The sequence below is a fragment of the Quercus robur genome, chromosome 10 (assembly GCF_932294415.1).
Source record: "Quercus robur chromosome 10, dhQueRobu3.1, whole genome shotgun sequence".
NCBI lineage: Eukaryota > Viridiplantae > Streptophyta > Magnoliopsida > Fagales > Fagaceae > Quercus > Quercus robur.
The window spans coordinates 44,738,459-44,755,460 of NC_065543.1; the positions used below are offsets into that span (position 1 = coordinate 44,738,459).

At 33.8% G+C, this 17,002-nt stretch overlaps 1 protein-coding gene across 6 annotated transcripts; it reads right to left on the bottom strand.

Annotated features, from left to right (window-relative positions):
• Positions 1–636: 636 nt before the first annotated feature.
• LOC126703420 (uncharacterized) lies at positions 637–6,690 on the bottom strand. Of its 6 annotated transcripts, none has more exons than XR_007648061.1 (4): positions 6,370–6,690; positions 6,091–6,171; positions 5,888–5,968; positions 637–1,418 (listed from the first exon to the last, which is right to left on the bottom strand). XR_007648061.1 is itself a non-coding variant. In XM_050402378.1 (4 exons), exons 1-4 carry the CDS (start codon positions 6,481–6,483, stop codon positions 887–889), a joined length of 708 nt encoding a protein of 235 aa, XP_050258335.1. In that variant the 5' UTR covers positions 6,484–6,686; the 3' UTR covers positions 637–886. The 6 variants fall into 6 exon arrangements, 2 of the variants coding, with proteins under 2 accessions (XP_050258335.1, XP_050258336.1); XR_007648060.1 differs by having other exon boundaries at positions 6,270–6,690; XR_007648059.1 differs by having other exon boundaries at positions 5,888–5,962; positions 6,370–6,684.
• Positions 6,691–17,002: the final 10,312 nt, after the last annotated feature.

Sequence of the window (17,002 nt, forward strand, 5' to 3'; positions counted from 1 at the left end):
CACTAGGCAACACATGTTTGTTTTCCATAACATAAACATTTTCATTCCCATTTTTTTAGTAAGGAATTTTAAAGGTTGCTGAACATGTAAAATTATTTTCTATCTAGAGCATTTGTGATTCACAATACAATCTGAGCCTCCAGGAGGAGAGTCTAGAGGGAGATTTTATAAAAGCTTAAAAAAGGGCCACGATTTCCAATTCCTAGAAATGTTTAAAACGTTCTTTATTATTTCTAGTCACCTTCTCAGTGGTGTACTGGTGCTATTGTTGCACACTTGGACAGAAGTACAACATTTCCAAACAAAATATGCAAGTTGATTATTTTGTATGTGGGTGCGACTGTGATTGAGTTCAGTTCTCACAAGACAAATAACATGATATACCAAGCTATATGTGGAAAGTCAGTATTGAGAGACATGCAGTGCCTAGACAATAATCAATCATAGAAGACTGTATGCCCTCTCAAATGAGTGTTTTAAAGGCCTTTGGATTAAATGGATTTCTAACTTTATTTTATCAGAAATAGTGGAGAATCACGATAAATGTGGTGAGGATATGCAGTCACAAATCACAATGCAATGCTGGTGTGAGCAAAAAAAAGGTTCCAGAATTGGAAGTGTTGTAGAGGCAAGTCATTTTGATGCTAGATGGAGCGGGATCCAAAAGAAATAAATGGATGACAACTTCTTATGTGTGCAAATACAGATCAGGCAATAAAGTATTACCAAGATGCCACTATTAGGAATGAGACATAAAGGAATACTGCAATCAGTCTTAAATCTAACACCAGCTGACTCTATTACTAGTAAAAGAATCACAAGCATCCCTTTTTTTTTCTTAAAATAAGTATAATTAACTACATGTCACTTCAACATTTTCTTCCATCTAAATACATACCATTGTCTTTCTTGTTCCCTTGTAGAAAATGGTTGAGAAGCCGCTTACTGGAATTTCTGTACCCCAGTCATATATTTGATCAACTAATTCACAAATCTTTTTAAACAAGCTACATACTGGATTGAGTACTAAATTAGCTGTGTAGTAAACACACTGATAGATTTGTTGGTACAAATGACGCAGTACCCCTAGGATCAAGATTGGGCATAAATTAACCATGAATAGCCAAAAGGGGGAGATGATTATTGCGAAGAGTAGCTCAATAGCAATAATTCCAGAAACCAGACAAATGAAACTCAATATAGGAAGATACCTAGCATCTTGAGGTCGTAGTTTTATCTCCGTATATGCAATGCGATGGACAATTGTAGCCATGAAGAAAAGCAAGACGATAGCAAAATGCATATGAAGTGTTGAGACGTCCAAGACTTGAAAGTGTAAACCAATTAAGGCTATCGGAAACAAGGTGAGGTCACCAAGAAGTGCATGAAATGCTTCAATGAAAGAGAGTGCTTCAATGCTGGCACATGCACAAACAAGAAACCCTTCAGCTTTAATATTTTTTTTTTCTTCTAAACATAAGAAAATCAAAATCCACTTAACTTCCAAAAAAGAATAGAAAAGAAGCATATCCCTTAAGCTTTATTAGGTTTCTCTCCCAAACATACCACAATGAGTGCAATTCAACGTGAAGAGATGAAGCCACTAATTAATTCATCCTTACTACAAGAAATAATCTTTAACAATTTGTCTCATCAAGAATTCTTAAAATTCAGTCTTTATATGCGTGTGTGACTGTGTAGTTTCAATAAGCCATAGGTCAGACATAAGACTTACTGTTCCTAAAACTTGCATTAGTATTGATGTAGAAATGTTAAAAACAACAACCAAGCCTTAGTCCTAAAACTTTGGAATTGGATAGGGATCCTCATTTGTAATGTTCATCCATTTTTGTAAAAATTTCAAACCCTAGTTTTTTATATTCGTTTTATGTTTGTTTTTGTCTAAGAAGTGCTTTCCTAATGGCAAATGGAGAGGTAGCTTACGGAAGCCTAACAGAGCTAATCTCAAGTGGGCAAAGTGCTAACTTTTGAACCATGGATAGGCAAGGTGAAAATAGGCCAAATCTCAAGTGGGTTATTTGTAATTACCCCAAAAAAACCTCTACTAAAATTACTTCATAGAACATTGCTGTCATAAAGAGCGATCTTTTTTTTTTTTTTTTTGGAAAACTCATAAAGAGCAATCTGAAGAAAGCATAGGAAGAAAGTTTCTTCATTGTGAGAATCTTGAAAGCAAAAGGACGATCTGAAGTAGAGATTTTCATGGAAAACTGTGTATATTTGAACAATACTCAAGAAAATGTATGAGGGCAGATTTGTTCTTTGGTTTTCCTCATAAAGGAAACTAGTCAATGCCACTAAGCTATATGACTTTTGGCATTCAAAGTAAATTGTATTAGAAGTGATGAACCTCCTAGTTAACAGACACACACAAACCTAGTGCCTGGGCTCTCTAGGCTAAGTTTTGTGAAGGCTGACATCATGGATGCATGATAATTTAATAACACAACCAGGCCTTGCTAACATAAAAATCTTCAAGGATCTCAACCCTTAAGGCTGCATTTGGGAGCATGGATTTAGATTTTGGATTTGGATTTGGGTTTCAAATCAATCAAGGGATTTGGACATCATTATTTTGCAATTTATGGGTTTTTAATCCCTTTGGATCATTTATATGCTTAGAAGTATTTGAATTTATTTCTATATCGGTAGGGGGAAAAATAGAAGCGAAAGTTACATATTAATCAAAGAACAAACAAATAAACGTTATTTCCATTTATGGTTACATAATCTAAAGTAACATAACTTTCTAGTGAAAAAAGTCATAATTAACATATAATTGTAATGTGTAAGATACAAATAAATGTTAAATCTTAAGAAAAAATTTGTCACAAACACCATTCAATCAAACAAATAAATCAACTTAGCCAGTTTTCAACAATTCAGCATCTGATACCCCCCCCCCCCCCCAAAAAAAATAAATAAATAAACTAGGAGTTCAACAGGGGCATAAACTCTAGTCAAAATCTCAAGCCTTGACTATCTTAAATCAACAAACACAACAAGAAACCCAACTGGAAAAGGAATAAAACCCATCTCTTCTTCCTCTTTTTTCCATCTCATTCACACTACGTTTTCGTTGGATGCACAGATCTCATCTATCATAGGCCTTAAATATCAGAGAAGCTTGGAAAACTTAAAAGAAAACATACAACAATGCCAATATAGAAAAATACCTTTTCCCCTTTCCTTGCTGCTAATTTTTAAAATAATCAGAATATGCCCCAACAATGATAATGGGCAACTCTTTTCTTAAATCTTCAAAGACCACAAAAACAACCAAACAAACAACACACACTTCCTTCCCCTTGAAAGAGGAAATTATGACTATTTGATAGAGAAATTATGTAGGGTTTTATGGTTTTCATAGGTAAGAGTAAGGGCTTAACTTGGGGTTGTATAGAAGAAGAAAAAGATAGAAATTAATAGGGCTCAGAATTGACACCAGAATTTAGCTCATAGGCTTGCTCCTGCACAAGTTTGGTACTGGGAAAAAATACTTGGCTACAACTTACTTTGGATTCCATACTTTTCTACAAACAACTCCTGGTCCATAATAGGAGGCAGATCATCATTTAGATAAGTAAACTTCTTACTATCAAAAGAAAATCCTCAATAACCTGGGCCCATTGTGCATAATAACTCCCCTTAAGAAGAATCAAAGTAACAGAAAGCATATTAAATGGGAATAAGAAATTGGGCTGTATACCTTCCTTGGATTCCAATAAGCACCCAATTAAGACAAAGAAAGTAAACAAGTGAATAAGACGCAGCACCCATGAGCAACACTAAAAATAAATAGCAACCAAAACAATGGCTGACACTCAGATGCAGTCCACAATTCCCAAAAGACAATCACCCACACTCCTCACAACCCAGAAATTAGAAAAGCAACACGACAGTTCCAAACCAACATATCTGTTGCAACCATGGAACATTAAAATGCTACTACTTTACAAATTCGAATATTCAAGATTTATTTTGTGGGGCCATGCTTGAAGTCTAGTTGAAGTAAAAGTCATGTGATGTTAAAGGTCCAGTTGTGTGTCTTTGGGTTAAAACAGTTTTTAATATGGGATTTTATTTTGTAAGTTATGGTCAATTTTGTATTTAGGAGCAAAGTTATAATTTCTGCAATCCCTATAAATTAAAGATATTTTGGTAGTTTCACAACTTTAGTTGAGTCCAGGATTTTTTAGGAGATCTTAAATATCTTACGCTTTATTTTCTTAGACTCCAATGAAGTGTAACATAAAATACAATAGGATGCAGTACCTGATTGAGCTAAAGTGGAAGCAAAGGAAGAAGCAACTCCCTTTTGCTGAGCTAGGAAGTGAGTATACTCTTCCTTTGGTATGGATCAATTCCAACTCTAGAGTCATCTTGGGAGTTTAATGTAGCCAATGAAGGACAAAGTTCAAGCATAGTATACATTACAGTTTTGCCTTTGAATACAAAATTGACCATAATATGTTAATTAAAACCCATATTGAAACCGTTTTAACCTAAGGACACATATAACTAAACCTTCAAATCAAATGGTTTTTACTTTAATTGGACTTTCACACATAGGCCCTAAGAATAATTTTGAAGTAATAACAAATTCATCTTCTATGGCTGCATCAAATCCCTAAAAAAACCAGTGACTCTAAAAGTAAAACATATCATGAATTAAGAAACCCAATTCACATAAAACAGATGCAAAATGAAAATGGAAAGCCAAAAAAAAAAAAAATCAATTATCCATAGCCGCTAAAGATAAACAGGCCTTCCAGCTTCAACTGATAATTTTAACAATTATCGTATTAATAAGTATCATAGACATAATGCTTCACTAATCCTTCAAAATAATCCCAAATTATGCATATTCAGGAGCTAACCCCTAAGTACAATGAGCAACACAGGCACATTAACGTCCTGTGGCACTCATTCACCCCTTCAGCTTCTTCAATTCGAAAAGGTAGTGTCTTTTTCATTTTTTTATTGGTAAATAGCAACTTGAAGTGAAGGCATTATTGAACGAAAGAGATGCCTGGTCGGTAAATCTATGTCCCATTCTTCAGGTATAGTTTGTTTGATCACAGATTGGCAGGTGATTCGTCCTCCCCCCCCCCCCCCTTTTGTCAGTCGTCTTGATACGTTAGAGGGTGTTGAGCTAGCTTCGTTGAAGAGGCTTGATGGGAAAGAGAGGTGAAAAAGGAGAACTTAAGGAAGGTCTCTCTCTACCTCACAAGCTCTTGGATTCCACAGCTAAGGATTACTTTGGCGGATTTTAGGTGAGGGTGGAGTAGTAGGATAGGGAACCTCAGGCATCTAGGGAAATTTTCACATATAATATCGGTGGTGCTAGCACTCAAGACCATTTTGAAGGGGGAGTTGGATCATAAAGAAGAGTTTGTTCCTTTGCTTGAAGAAGAACAATCCTACCGGACTCATTTGAGATAGGAATGGCTAAACTTATTGTCCCAGGAAGAAAGCTAATAAAAGCAAAGGTCAAGAATATCTTGATTTAACAGAAGTTAGTCAAAATATCGCTTTTCTCCATCGTACTATGATTGCTAGATGGCAGTCCAAGCTCCTTAATATAATTCCTATCGAATGGGAATTTGTAGTAGTGTTGGTGAGGGTATAGAGAATAAATTCATCTAGACAAACATATTTATACCAGAACCCAAATCTTTTTGATAGGCGATAAAGAGCTTCCAAAATCAAAACCTTCAATCTGATCACTAAATTAACAACCGCATTGAAGTTAAAACTTACAGAAAACAAAAGGCAATAAATCAATTATGAAACAAAAATTGATCCAAGAAACAATCAAATTTGAAAGACGAAGAAATAGAGAGATTGAAGCTAGAACCCAAACCCGTTCAGTCGGTGATAAATAGCTTCCAAAATTGAATTCTTCAATTTGATGGCTAAATCCAGAGCCGCATTTAAGCTGAAACTTGAAGGAAAAAAAAAAATACAATTAATTATCAAATAAAAATTGATCCAATCATCCAAGTGACAATAAATTTGTAAATTTAAAAAACTAAGGACTAGGGTTAATAAATCTAGAACCCAAACCTGTTCAGTAGGCTATAAAAAACATTCAAAATTAAAGCTTTCAATCTGATCGTTAAGCTCACGGCCGCATTTGAGTTGAAACTGATTCAAAGAAAAAAAAATTACAAAAATTGATGCGAAGTAACAATCAATCAAACATATAAATTGGATAACAAAGAAATAGATGCCTTGAAACTGACCGGGAAGGAAGCTATGTTAGGAATAATTTTGGTTAGGGTTAAGGTTGAGGTTTTTTTTTTAAATGGGTTAAGGGGGCTATGTTAGGAATAAATTCCTAACCTTTGCTGCTCGACGTATGTCGTTGTATGAAATCACTGGATTTTGGTGTTCTGAAATCCACGTTTCTTAACGCATCCCAGACCTGCAACGACAAACTTACATTGCCGCCGCCATTGAAGCTCACAACGCTTCTGTCCGCTGCCGAAGCCATAATAAATAAATTTTTTTTTTTAAAAAGGGGGAAAATTTGACGGTTGACAGTGGCACCAATTTGACGGGTAACAGGAAGCACAATCTCCTTTTCAGAGGAAAAACAAAATGAAATGAGGCTGGAGTATCTCCTTTAAATGAGAAGGTACGGTAGAGGGGGATTGAGATCAATTCACCTATTCTCACTCACAAATATTTTTATACTTTTTACTTTTTATCTTTTGACTCCCTCTTAATATATTTTATTTCATGACGATCAAAGTTTTTCTCCAAACTAATTTAGAGAAAAATTCTTTAAATTTATCGTATATTTTTTTTTAAGGTGTGAATTTTGAAAATCTAACCGTTAAATTTCATATTCTTTATGTTCTTAACATGCATATCAAATTTCGTTCAAATCGGATGTTATTTACTATTTGATAATAATCTTATTTTTTATATACAACTTTAAACCACAAAAACTTGAAATTATAACATTTATTTGATGACATAGCAATTGATCTTTGATCTTTTTGAAATTTTGTAATCATTAAGTATGTAATAAGAACATGCAATCTAACGATTAGATTTTTAAAATTCACACTCAATATAAAGATATATGATGAGTTTGTAAGATTTCTTTCCAACTAATTTGGAGAGAAACTTTGTTCTTTCATGATTATGATTGAAAGTTTTTTTTTTTTTTTTTTTTTTTTTACTTTCAATCTCAGTTATTGATTACAATTACATCAAGTGCAATACCCTAGGTGCTACACTTGATCTCAATCCTAGTAGAGGGTCAACATGTGGGCCCACTAGTGTGTGATGTTCCCATGTAATGAAAGGGATCTGCTATATAGGACATCCTTTCAGCTTTTAATTAGTAAAATACCACCATACACGTGATAGTCATTTCATAAGTATAAGTGTTTGTAGAGTATAAGGGGTAAGAGTCAGGGATCAAGTTTCCAAAAAGAAGTTTCACACACATATATACTTAGATTATGTTAAAGTAAAATTTCTATATTGTATAAAAAAAAAAAAATAGTAAAATTTTTTGCTTAAATACATGTACCAACTAATGTTCCGTTTGTCTCAATAAAAAAACATTATGGAAAGATAGCTTTTCATGTTTTCTAATAGCATTAGAAAAAATAATTTAAAGAAAAATTATTTTTGATTAACAAAAAATATATGGCTTATTTTAAGAGATTGTTTTTACTAAATTATTTTAGAGAACAACTCTATCTCACAACAAGCTAAATAAAGGAAGTTAAGAGATTATTTTTCATCTCATTTAAGGTTGTTACCAAACATAGGAAAATGAAATAGTTTTATAGAAAATATTTTTTGAAAAAATAAATAATTTTTTAGAAAACATTATCGCCAAAACAAATAGAGCATAATAGTTAATCATTACATATGGCTCAACAGATAAAATGTTTTAAAAGTTAATTAATGTTTTAGTTTGATGGTAAAAAATAATCATTAGAATAAAAAATAGCAGTAATTTTTTCTTTTAAAAAAGCTAATTATTTATATACATATTTGATATTTCTGTGATCATCACATGATGCTTTTTTTTTTTGTCGTTGAGCTAAATTCATTTTATTTTTGTGTAACACGTAACAAATTAGTAACTAGCAAGTGGGATTCAGATCCGCGGTACAACCTTGTATCTCCTCCCTTTTATATCCCCTCTCTTCTGTACGGGCTTGTTTCTAAATACAAAAAAAATATTTTAAAAAATCCATATAAAAGTAGGAAAAGTCTTTCTAAAAAAAAAATGGTAAGAAAAGTATGAAAAAGGTACAAAACTAAAAAAATTATAGGTTAAAATATATTTCTATTCAACGACTGAGATTATAATTAGATTTTTTAACTTCTCATCCTAATCATTCGTTCATTACCATGCAAAGAAATCCGGATCTTGTGACTAGGTACAATGATATGGTTAGGGGTGGCAAAGTAATCCCAAACCCATTTGCCCACCTAAACCCATCCACTCTAATTGAACCAAAACCCACCCAATTATTAGTTGGGTTAAATGGGTATCAATCCAATTAGACCCAGTGATTATTGGGTTTTAACTAAAAACTCATTGAGGCCCATTTAACCTAAAAACAATATACCCAAATTCAACCCCGTCCTTCCCATTTAAAAAAAAAAAAAAAAGCCCTTAGATGTTTCAGAGTTTCAAGGTTTTCATTTTCCTTCATTTTCTCAGCCTCCAAACACTTCTCTCTCTCTCTCTCTCTCTCTCTCTCTCTCTCTCTCTCTCTCTCTCTCTCTCTCTCTCTCTCTCTCTCTCTCTCTCTCTCTCTCTCTCGTGTAGAACTCATGGAATCCATTGGAGTACTCATGCTCATCCCGATGAACTCGTACTTGGAGCAAGAGCTCTAGAGGCACTACAACCTCTTCAAGCTTTGGACAGCCCCACAGAAGTTGCAGTTCATTAAGGAGCACGCCACTTCAATCCGCACCATCATCGAAAACGCCTTCGCCGGCACCAATGCCAAGCTGATCGAGGCATTGCAGAGGTTGGAGATTGTGTCGAGCTTCAGCGTCAAAGTGGACAAGATCGACCTCGTGAAGTACAAGGAGAAGGGGATTAAGGTCACGTACACCCCTGACGTGTTAACCGAAGATGTCACTGACCTCGCCATCAGGCTCATGTTTGGCTGTGCTGAGGAGGCTGTGTGAGAGCGATCAGTATGTGAGGAGTGGGAAGTGGAAGAAAGGAGACTACAAGTTGACTACTAAGGTTTCTCTTCTTTGCTTTCATTTTTGCTCTCTTTTTTAGTTTGTTTATTTTTTATCTCTCTCCAAACACTCCAAATCCAATGCAGAGAACACTTCGCCCTCTGATCCCAACATCCCCACCATTCAATCTTTAACAAGAGAGAGAGAGAGAGAGAGAGAGAGAGAGAGAGAGAGAGAGAGAGAGAGAGAGAGAGAGAGAGATTGGAATTTTCTCAAGAAAGTTAGAGAGGGAAAATGAATGAAATGAAAGTTTCTTGTAAATCAAACAAAGAGAGAGAAAGAGAGAGCAGAAGTGAGAGTTTTTTGGTCAAAATTGAAGGGGGGAGGCAATGGAGGAGAAAGAAAAAGAAATTTTAAATATAAGAAAAGTTTTTTCTTTTACCTGGGAAAGTAGAGTGGAGACTAGAGAGAGTGGAAAAGGGAATCCAAGAAAGTGGTAGGGTTTTCACTTTAATGGTATTTTGGTAATTTTGATAATTGGGTAATTGGGTGAGTTAGGTTTTAATTATAATAATTGAGTTAGATTGGATTTGGGTTAGAAATAATTAGTTAAATAAGTTTTAATGGGTAAATGAATTTTATATACTCAACCCAATTATGCCCACTTCAAACCTATCCATTTGACACCCCTAGATACCCATCCATAAAAAGAGTACTATTCAATTCCCATATCCATATTTTGGTAAAGAGCAATTTTAATAGCACAATATTTTACACCATTTTAACTACAGTTTGTCACGTGGTGAATTAGGAGCAGCGAAAAATAAAATTGTAACTGGAGTTTACACTTCTACCCCTTGTAACTCAATAAATTATAACAAAAGTGATACTATTATTTCTGTTTTAGGAAAAAAACCTGTAATTAAGTGTCAGCATCTGATGTTTTAAAAACAAAAAGCTCTGAATTGAACCGTTTCTAGAGGGCCTAGTTTGAAGCCGCAACACCATGGAAATCCCGCAGCAACGCGCTCTCGTTGAGTCTCTCATGTCATGAGTACCAATCTCCACGACGTCATTAGATATTGTCGCCAAGCTTCGGAAGAAATTACCAGAGCTTGTTTTTTAAGCATATATATTAGTGCCGGGGTTGGAGGGGGGCACCAAAGCTTACTGGGGATTTAAGTGGTTGGTTTCCAAAGGATTTCGGTGTGAGGAATAACTGTTGTGCTTCATCAAAGAACAAATTGACTTGTCCTCGAGGAAATGTGTGGGTACGTACGTAGTTTTGACCCCGCCCAGTGAGATACTCAAATCTCATCTCTACAGACTTTGTGTACTAGCTAGGTATACATAACTCTCACCGTGTCATCTTATTCCTAAGAGCTAGCGTACGTATCATCACAGCCCTCCATTCCAGTAGCGCTTCATTTATTGCAAGCTAGCTTCTCCGCGTAGATATCAGTTAAACTTGATGAACTTTTAGTGGAAGGTGTTGGTGTTGGCTGATCCGACCAGGATATCGAGCGGTGGGTAGTAACTATATATTAAAGCTAATAAGAAAATATTGAAGATAGTATGTATGTATGTGTATGTTTGTGTATATATATATATAAAAAGTAAATAATAAAAAATGAAGACAGTCGTCGGTCGAGTATTTTAAGTATTAACCTGTCATGGTTGCTAATATTAACATCACGTTCGGCAATGGTAATTCTCTCCATGTTCGACTCCATGCGCGCGTCTTCCATCCATTCTTTGAGGAGACGTGCTTTGCTTCAGCCTTCAGGCCTCGGGAGCGACCACTCTACACACTTTATATTTTTCGATACGGCTACGCCTTGGTTTAATTTCTTTCGTAACTTCGTAATATTAAAATAATTATATTAATAATATGAATGTGTTGACGATAAATGTCCCTATAGCCCAAATAACCGCGTTCGTACCGTTCTCGTAAAGATTTTTTTTTTTCCTTTTTTTGATAAGCTACTACTATAAAGATAACCAGCAAGACTATTACTATTATTATTACTAGTCGCTAACCCGTGCGATGCACGAGAAAACTATTAGAAAATAATAAAGTATGCATATATTAAAAGACAATTTAAGTTCATGTGTACTTGCAAGGGATATATTAAAAGCCTTATCTTTGAGACAAAGAACTGATGTAAATAAACTAACCTTACATAAAACAAATTTAAAAAAAAAAAAAAACATAAAACTGATGTCACGGGAAATTCAGCCACATAGTAGTAATATATAAATCTCTTAAAACCTAAACCTAAACCTAAACCTAAACTTAAACTTAAGGACTAAATATTTATGCGCCTTCTCTTGCTTTCCTGATGTATTTGGTTAAAAACATAAAACTGATGTCATGGGAAATTCAGCCATATAGTAGTAATATATAAATCTCTTAAAACCTAAACCTAAACTAAACCTAAACGTAAGGACTAAATATATAAACAAACTAACCTTACAAAAGCTGAACTTTATAAGCTAAAATCTATACCGTAAGTTGTAGATCTTGAATGCTATACCGTGCGTTTAGGGCTTCCTACATCTGGAGAGAGAGAGAGAGAATTTGCAGAAACCAAAGAAAATCTCTCTATAGCTCAAGAAACACAATATACTAAAATCAAAGAGATAAAATTTTCAAAGGACAAAATATTATAGATAATTTAAAAGAATTTTGGTTTAATTCTTGAACACCGCAACTCCATAAAATTCATACTAATAATAATATTTTATGATAGAGTAATTAGAATTTTGGTTTAATTCTTGAACACTGAATTGGAAATTGATTATATGAGTATTCAATGGTGAACAAAGTACTATGTATTAATTAATATATAAACAAAACTAACCTTACAAAAGCTGAACTTTATAAGCTAAAATCTATACCGTGCATTGTAGATCTTGAATGCTTTAGGGCTTCCTACGTCTGGAGAGAGAGAGTTTGCAGAAACCGTGGCTTTATATTTCTTAACTTGAGGGGGGGTAAGGTTGCTAGAGTTTTATAGATCTTGAATGCTTTAGGGCTTCCTACGTCTGGAGAGAGAGAGAGTTTGCAGAAACCGTGACTTTATATTTCTTAACTTGAGAGAGGGGTAAGGTTGCTAGGGTTTTGAGGGGTTATAATTTTTATTTATTTTTTATTTTTTAAATATTGTGCTGACGTGGAAAATTGTGGTGCCAGCAAAGGATTCGGTTTTATATATATATATAGATTAGGGAAATGTTAACCGTAGGGTTAAGGGCCCAAATCATATATTGGGTTTTGGGCCTGGACCGAGAACATAATAGTCTGAGGAGGAATAAATAGTTATAGGTTATTTTAGTTTAGAGTCTCATAAGTAAGGAATGAGTGGAAGGTGGTCCGAGAAGGAATTTATCCTCGGAAATGATAAATACAGCTCAAATATGCATCCTAACAATCAGGGTGGTCTTCCAAGAAACTCTAGTGATAGGAACGTGCATCATGGACATACGAGAAGGAGGGGAACCCAAAAATATCTAAGGGAAAGTTTCTACCACCACATTGAATGCACTGCAGCTACTTTTCTGGCCGCATTTATGTGGAGAAGACCCCTGAACAGTACTGTTTTGGCTACCACAATTCATAGAAAGCCAAAGAGGGTGTCTGATGGGACAGACACTTAAGTAAAGGCTCAAATGATCAACAAGAGTAGGGTCAAGATGGCCCAAAGGGAGCTATATAATGTAAGAGACCCTCCATGAGGAGGGGATCGGAAAAAAGAAGAGAAACACTATAGCAATTAGGAATCAAACTTGTAATAGAGCTTCAAGAGCAATTTATAGGAACCAGTCTTCTCAAACGTTACCGAGGATATTTTTCCTTAGTGTAAATTTGTTATCTTCCTTTCTTTGTCATCAAGATCTGTGTACTTGCTGTTTAATTCATTAAAACCCAGTTTTCCAACCCATTCTCTACAAATTTATTGTTTTGGGCTTTTTGGGCCTAAGTCCATATACCTTTTGGGCTAGGAGTTCAAACCAGGTCCTTACAAATGGTGCCGTCTATGGGAAGATTACTCGGGTGATAGTGAGTGCAGCGTTCAACCATGGTAAGTTCAAGTCCACACCAGACAGAATCCATAAGATCCCAACATGAAAATCCTTTTGTTAACCTCGAGCGAAGAATGGCTCAGGAGGGGAGTGTGCATACCGTCCAGTCCGATAGGAGTCAACCCTAGGATAAGAGCCATCTCTCTCGTCAAGATGATACCAAAGCCCTGCAACTGGAGGTTGACCATCTGAAGAGAAAACTGCGCCATGCACAGCGAAAGCGAACCCCCTTCGACTCCGACATCTCCTCTGATGATGGAGAGGATGCCAGTTAAGCCACATGAAGAGAAAACATACGTTCTTTAATTAAGCCACATGCAACCATCCTGAAAATTTTATAAATATATATGGTTGGTTCAAGTTATTCTATATATAACTCTAAATAATATTTCATTACTGTAGGGGTGATAGGCCCTGGAGCCCATATTTATGTATATATTGGGCCAGGGGCACAATCCGAGGACATTAAATAATCCGAGGATGGGTAAACAATTTCATAAGGATCCGTGTTAGTGAGTGAAGAAGTGAAATCTGATTAAAGTCATCCAGAAGGGTGGTCTGAGAAAGAATCTCTCCTCGGCTAAGTAAGGCCGAGGTTAGAAGGTGTGGTCTGCCATCAAGAGTAACGTTTTGGATCATTCCATGAGTGGGGATAAGTGTCAGGAAGGAACATGATAGAGGAAAGTCATGAAATATCTCAAGAGAAAGCTGCTACCATCGCATTAATTGCTCTGCAGCTAACTCTTTGGCCACATTAATGAGAAAGTGATACCTGAACAATAACTTTCAGCCTTACAACTACTACCTAAAAACTTTATAAATGTGCTGATGGGATAAGGATCAACACCTACAATCTGATTTGTACATGGAAGGTAGAGATGAAAGGGAAAGATAGTATAAAATGAAAGAGAGACTCTGAGAAGGGGGATCAAGAACTGAAGGGAAAAACACTATAACAATCAAGAATTGTATTTTTAATCAAACTTGAGAGAAATATAAAGAACTGATCTTCTCGAACTATGTCGAGGACGATTTCCTTTAGTTTAAACCAATTTATCTTCCTTTTCTTGTCATCTGAATCCACTTTATTTATTATCCAACTTATTAAAGCCCAGTTTTCCAACCCACTCACTACAAATTCATTGTATTGAGTTTTTTGGACCTAAGTTTATTCATCACTTGGGTAGAGGACTCAAATTGCGTCCTTACAATTACTTAATAAATTTTTATTTAATTAATATTTAAAAAATTATGCCGTTAAATTACATGTTTAACATATCAATTATCGTGTCAATTAGATATTATTTACTATTCAATATAGAAAGTCATCTTTTATACAATTTTTAAATACAAATACTTCAAATTTAAATATTTAATCGATAATATTGTTATATATTAATCTTAGATTATCTTTAAAATTTTCCAAACATGCAAAGCATAAAAAGAAAATTTAATCTAACAGTAGATTTGTTATAATTCACATATAAAAAAAAAAAAAAAAAAAAATAGCATGCAACGTTTAAAGATAGTATTCTTTAAATTATATTAATTACATGAGTCCAAAGGATAATTATTCCTTAAATTATATTTTTCGTGTTTATAGTTCACATGTCTTAACATAGATCAATTTAATATAAACAAAATAAATAACGATGTCTTTTTTTAATGAAAAAAAAAAAATGAATTCAAGTTTTTATAAGAAAAGGAAAAGGAAAAAAAAATTATAAGAAATTTCATTAAAGAGATTTACTTATATTTAATGAATGTATAGTTTAAAGGCTTTTAAAATTAATAAGTTGTAAATGACCAAAAAAAACTGAATATTAAAAAAATAAATTAATACTTTAATAAATGGGTTTATATATACACACACACACATGAAGGGGCTATTAACAAAACTCATAATTTTTAGTAATTTTTAATACTGAAATAGAGGAGAAAGGCTTTATCAAAATAATAATAATAAAAATAAATTAAATTAAATAAAAATAAAATAAAATAAAATAAACGGTGGAATTAAAAGGGACATTTTGGAAAAGCCACGAGCAAGGGGTATCATATATCATGAGGGTTGAGGTCTACCTCAGAGTCTCTCCCTTCATAGACCTTAATTCGTAGACCTGGAGATGTCAAGGTCTCTGCCTTCCTTTTTCTTTTATATCTTGAGGGTTTAGGTCTACCTCAAAGTCTCTCCCTTCAAAGATCTTAATTCATAGACCTGGAGATCTCAAGGTCTCTACCTTCTTTTTTCTTTTTCTTTTTGTAAAAAAAAAAATGATAGACCTGGAGAGGTCAAGTCAAGCCTCTGCTTCTTTTTTGTTTTTTTGTTGTTATTCGTAGACCAGGAACAAGTTAACGTCTATACTTCTTAAAATAAAAAATAAAAAGTTTAGTTTAAGAGTCCGTTTGGTAATGTTGTTTGTATTTTTTGAAAATATGTATGAGTAAAAAAATGTGTGAAAATATGTATAATGTTATTTAAACACTGAAACCTGTTATTCAAAATACACTACCAAACACCCCCCCAAAGGTCTCAGCTTCTTCTCTTAAATAAATAAAAAATAAAAATAAATACACACCAAGTCTCTGCTCCTTTTCAAGTCTTCTTGTTTCTTAAAAAAAAAAAAAATTGTTAAATTACAAACTACACCTCTAAAGTTTAGGAGTGTTTGAATTTTACACCAGTTTTAAAATTTAGATTGTGTTTATTTGGAGGTGAAACAGACTAGATGAAAAACTTTAGAAAGAAAATAGGAAAGAAAATCCTTTTAGAGTGTGTTTGGTTAGATAGGAAAAAAAAAAATGATGGATCCCAAGTATTTTCTCTATGGGCCTACCAAAAAGTTCTCACTCTAAAATAGAGAGAAAACTAAGTAGTAATGAATTTTTACTTGATTGACAAAAATACAAGGCACATGGCATAATATTTTTTTTTTTTTTTTTGGGTTAATAGGCATAATATTAAACAATAAAAGAAGCTACAAACTGGCCACTGAGGCCAAAGTAGAGGCTACCCGCCTATAACTGTATAGACCATTTCTATCAAATACAAGTAAAAACGTAAAAAATAACAAAATCCTCCCTCTATTTTCTTTTTTTCTTTCTCCCTGGGACAGTAATGTTACGCTTTGTTTATGTTTTTTTTTTTTTTTTTAGGCGTGCCTTTTTTTCTTTTATCTGATGAATGTTGCCTCTTTTTTTTTTCTATTCATTTTTTTTTGGACTTAATTTTTATTTTTTAATAAATATCGGTGATTGCTTTTTTATGGATATTTATCACTTTTTTGTTTTAATTGGGCATTATTCTTTAACAAAGGTATATGAGTAAATTTATTCAAACTCATTTTTTCTATTCCTCCACTTTTTCACTCCCATGTCTTTTTAATTATTTAAAATTTTCTATGCTACAAAAATGATGTGGCATTATTTTATTAGACAAACTAAACATGTTTGGCAAATTTATGTGACATTTAACAAAAAGATATGGATGGAGGAGTTGCTGATGCAAACGAAATAAAATTTCAAATGGTAAAATCCAAATTCTAAAACTTAAGGGTGTATAATCCAATGATTCTCAAACTTTAAGGGTGTAGTTTGCAATTAAAAAAATATACTTAATGTCTTTGCATAGACCTTGAAGAGAGACCTTTAACTCGTAGACCTCAAGCATTTGGTTTGGTGTTTGATCCCAATAAATGATTGACACTTGTCAAAA

What these genes read in the sequence shown, in the direction of transcription:
- LOC126703420 (XM_050402378.1), bottom strand. An exon ending in TTTTATAGCCTACTGAACAG is followed by an intron (nt 5,969 to 6,090) that starts GTTTGGGTTCTA and finishes TTTTCCTTCAAG; the next exon opens with TTTCAGCTTAAATGCGGCTC. An exon ending in ATTTATCACCGACTGAACGG is followed by an intron (nt 1,419 to 5,887) that starts GTTTGGGTTCTA and finishes TGCATGTGCCAG; the next exon opens with CATTGAAGCACTCTCTTTCA.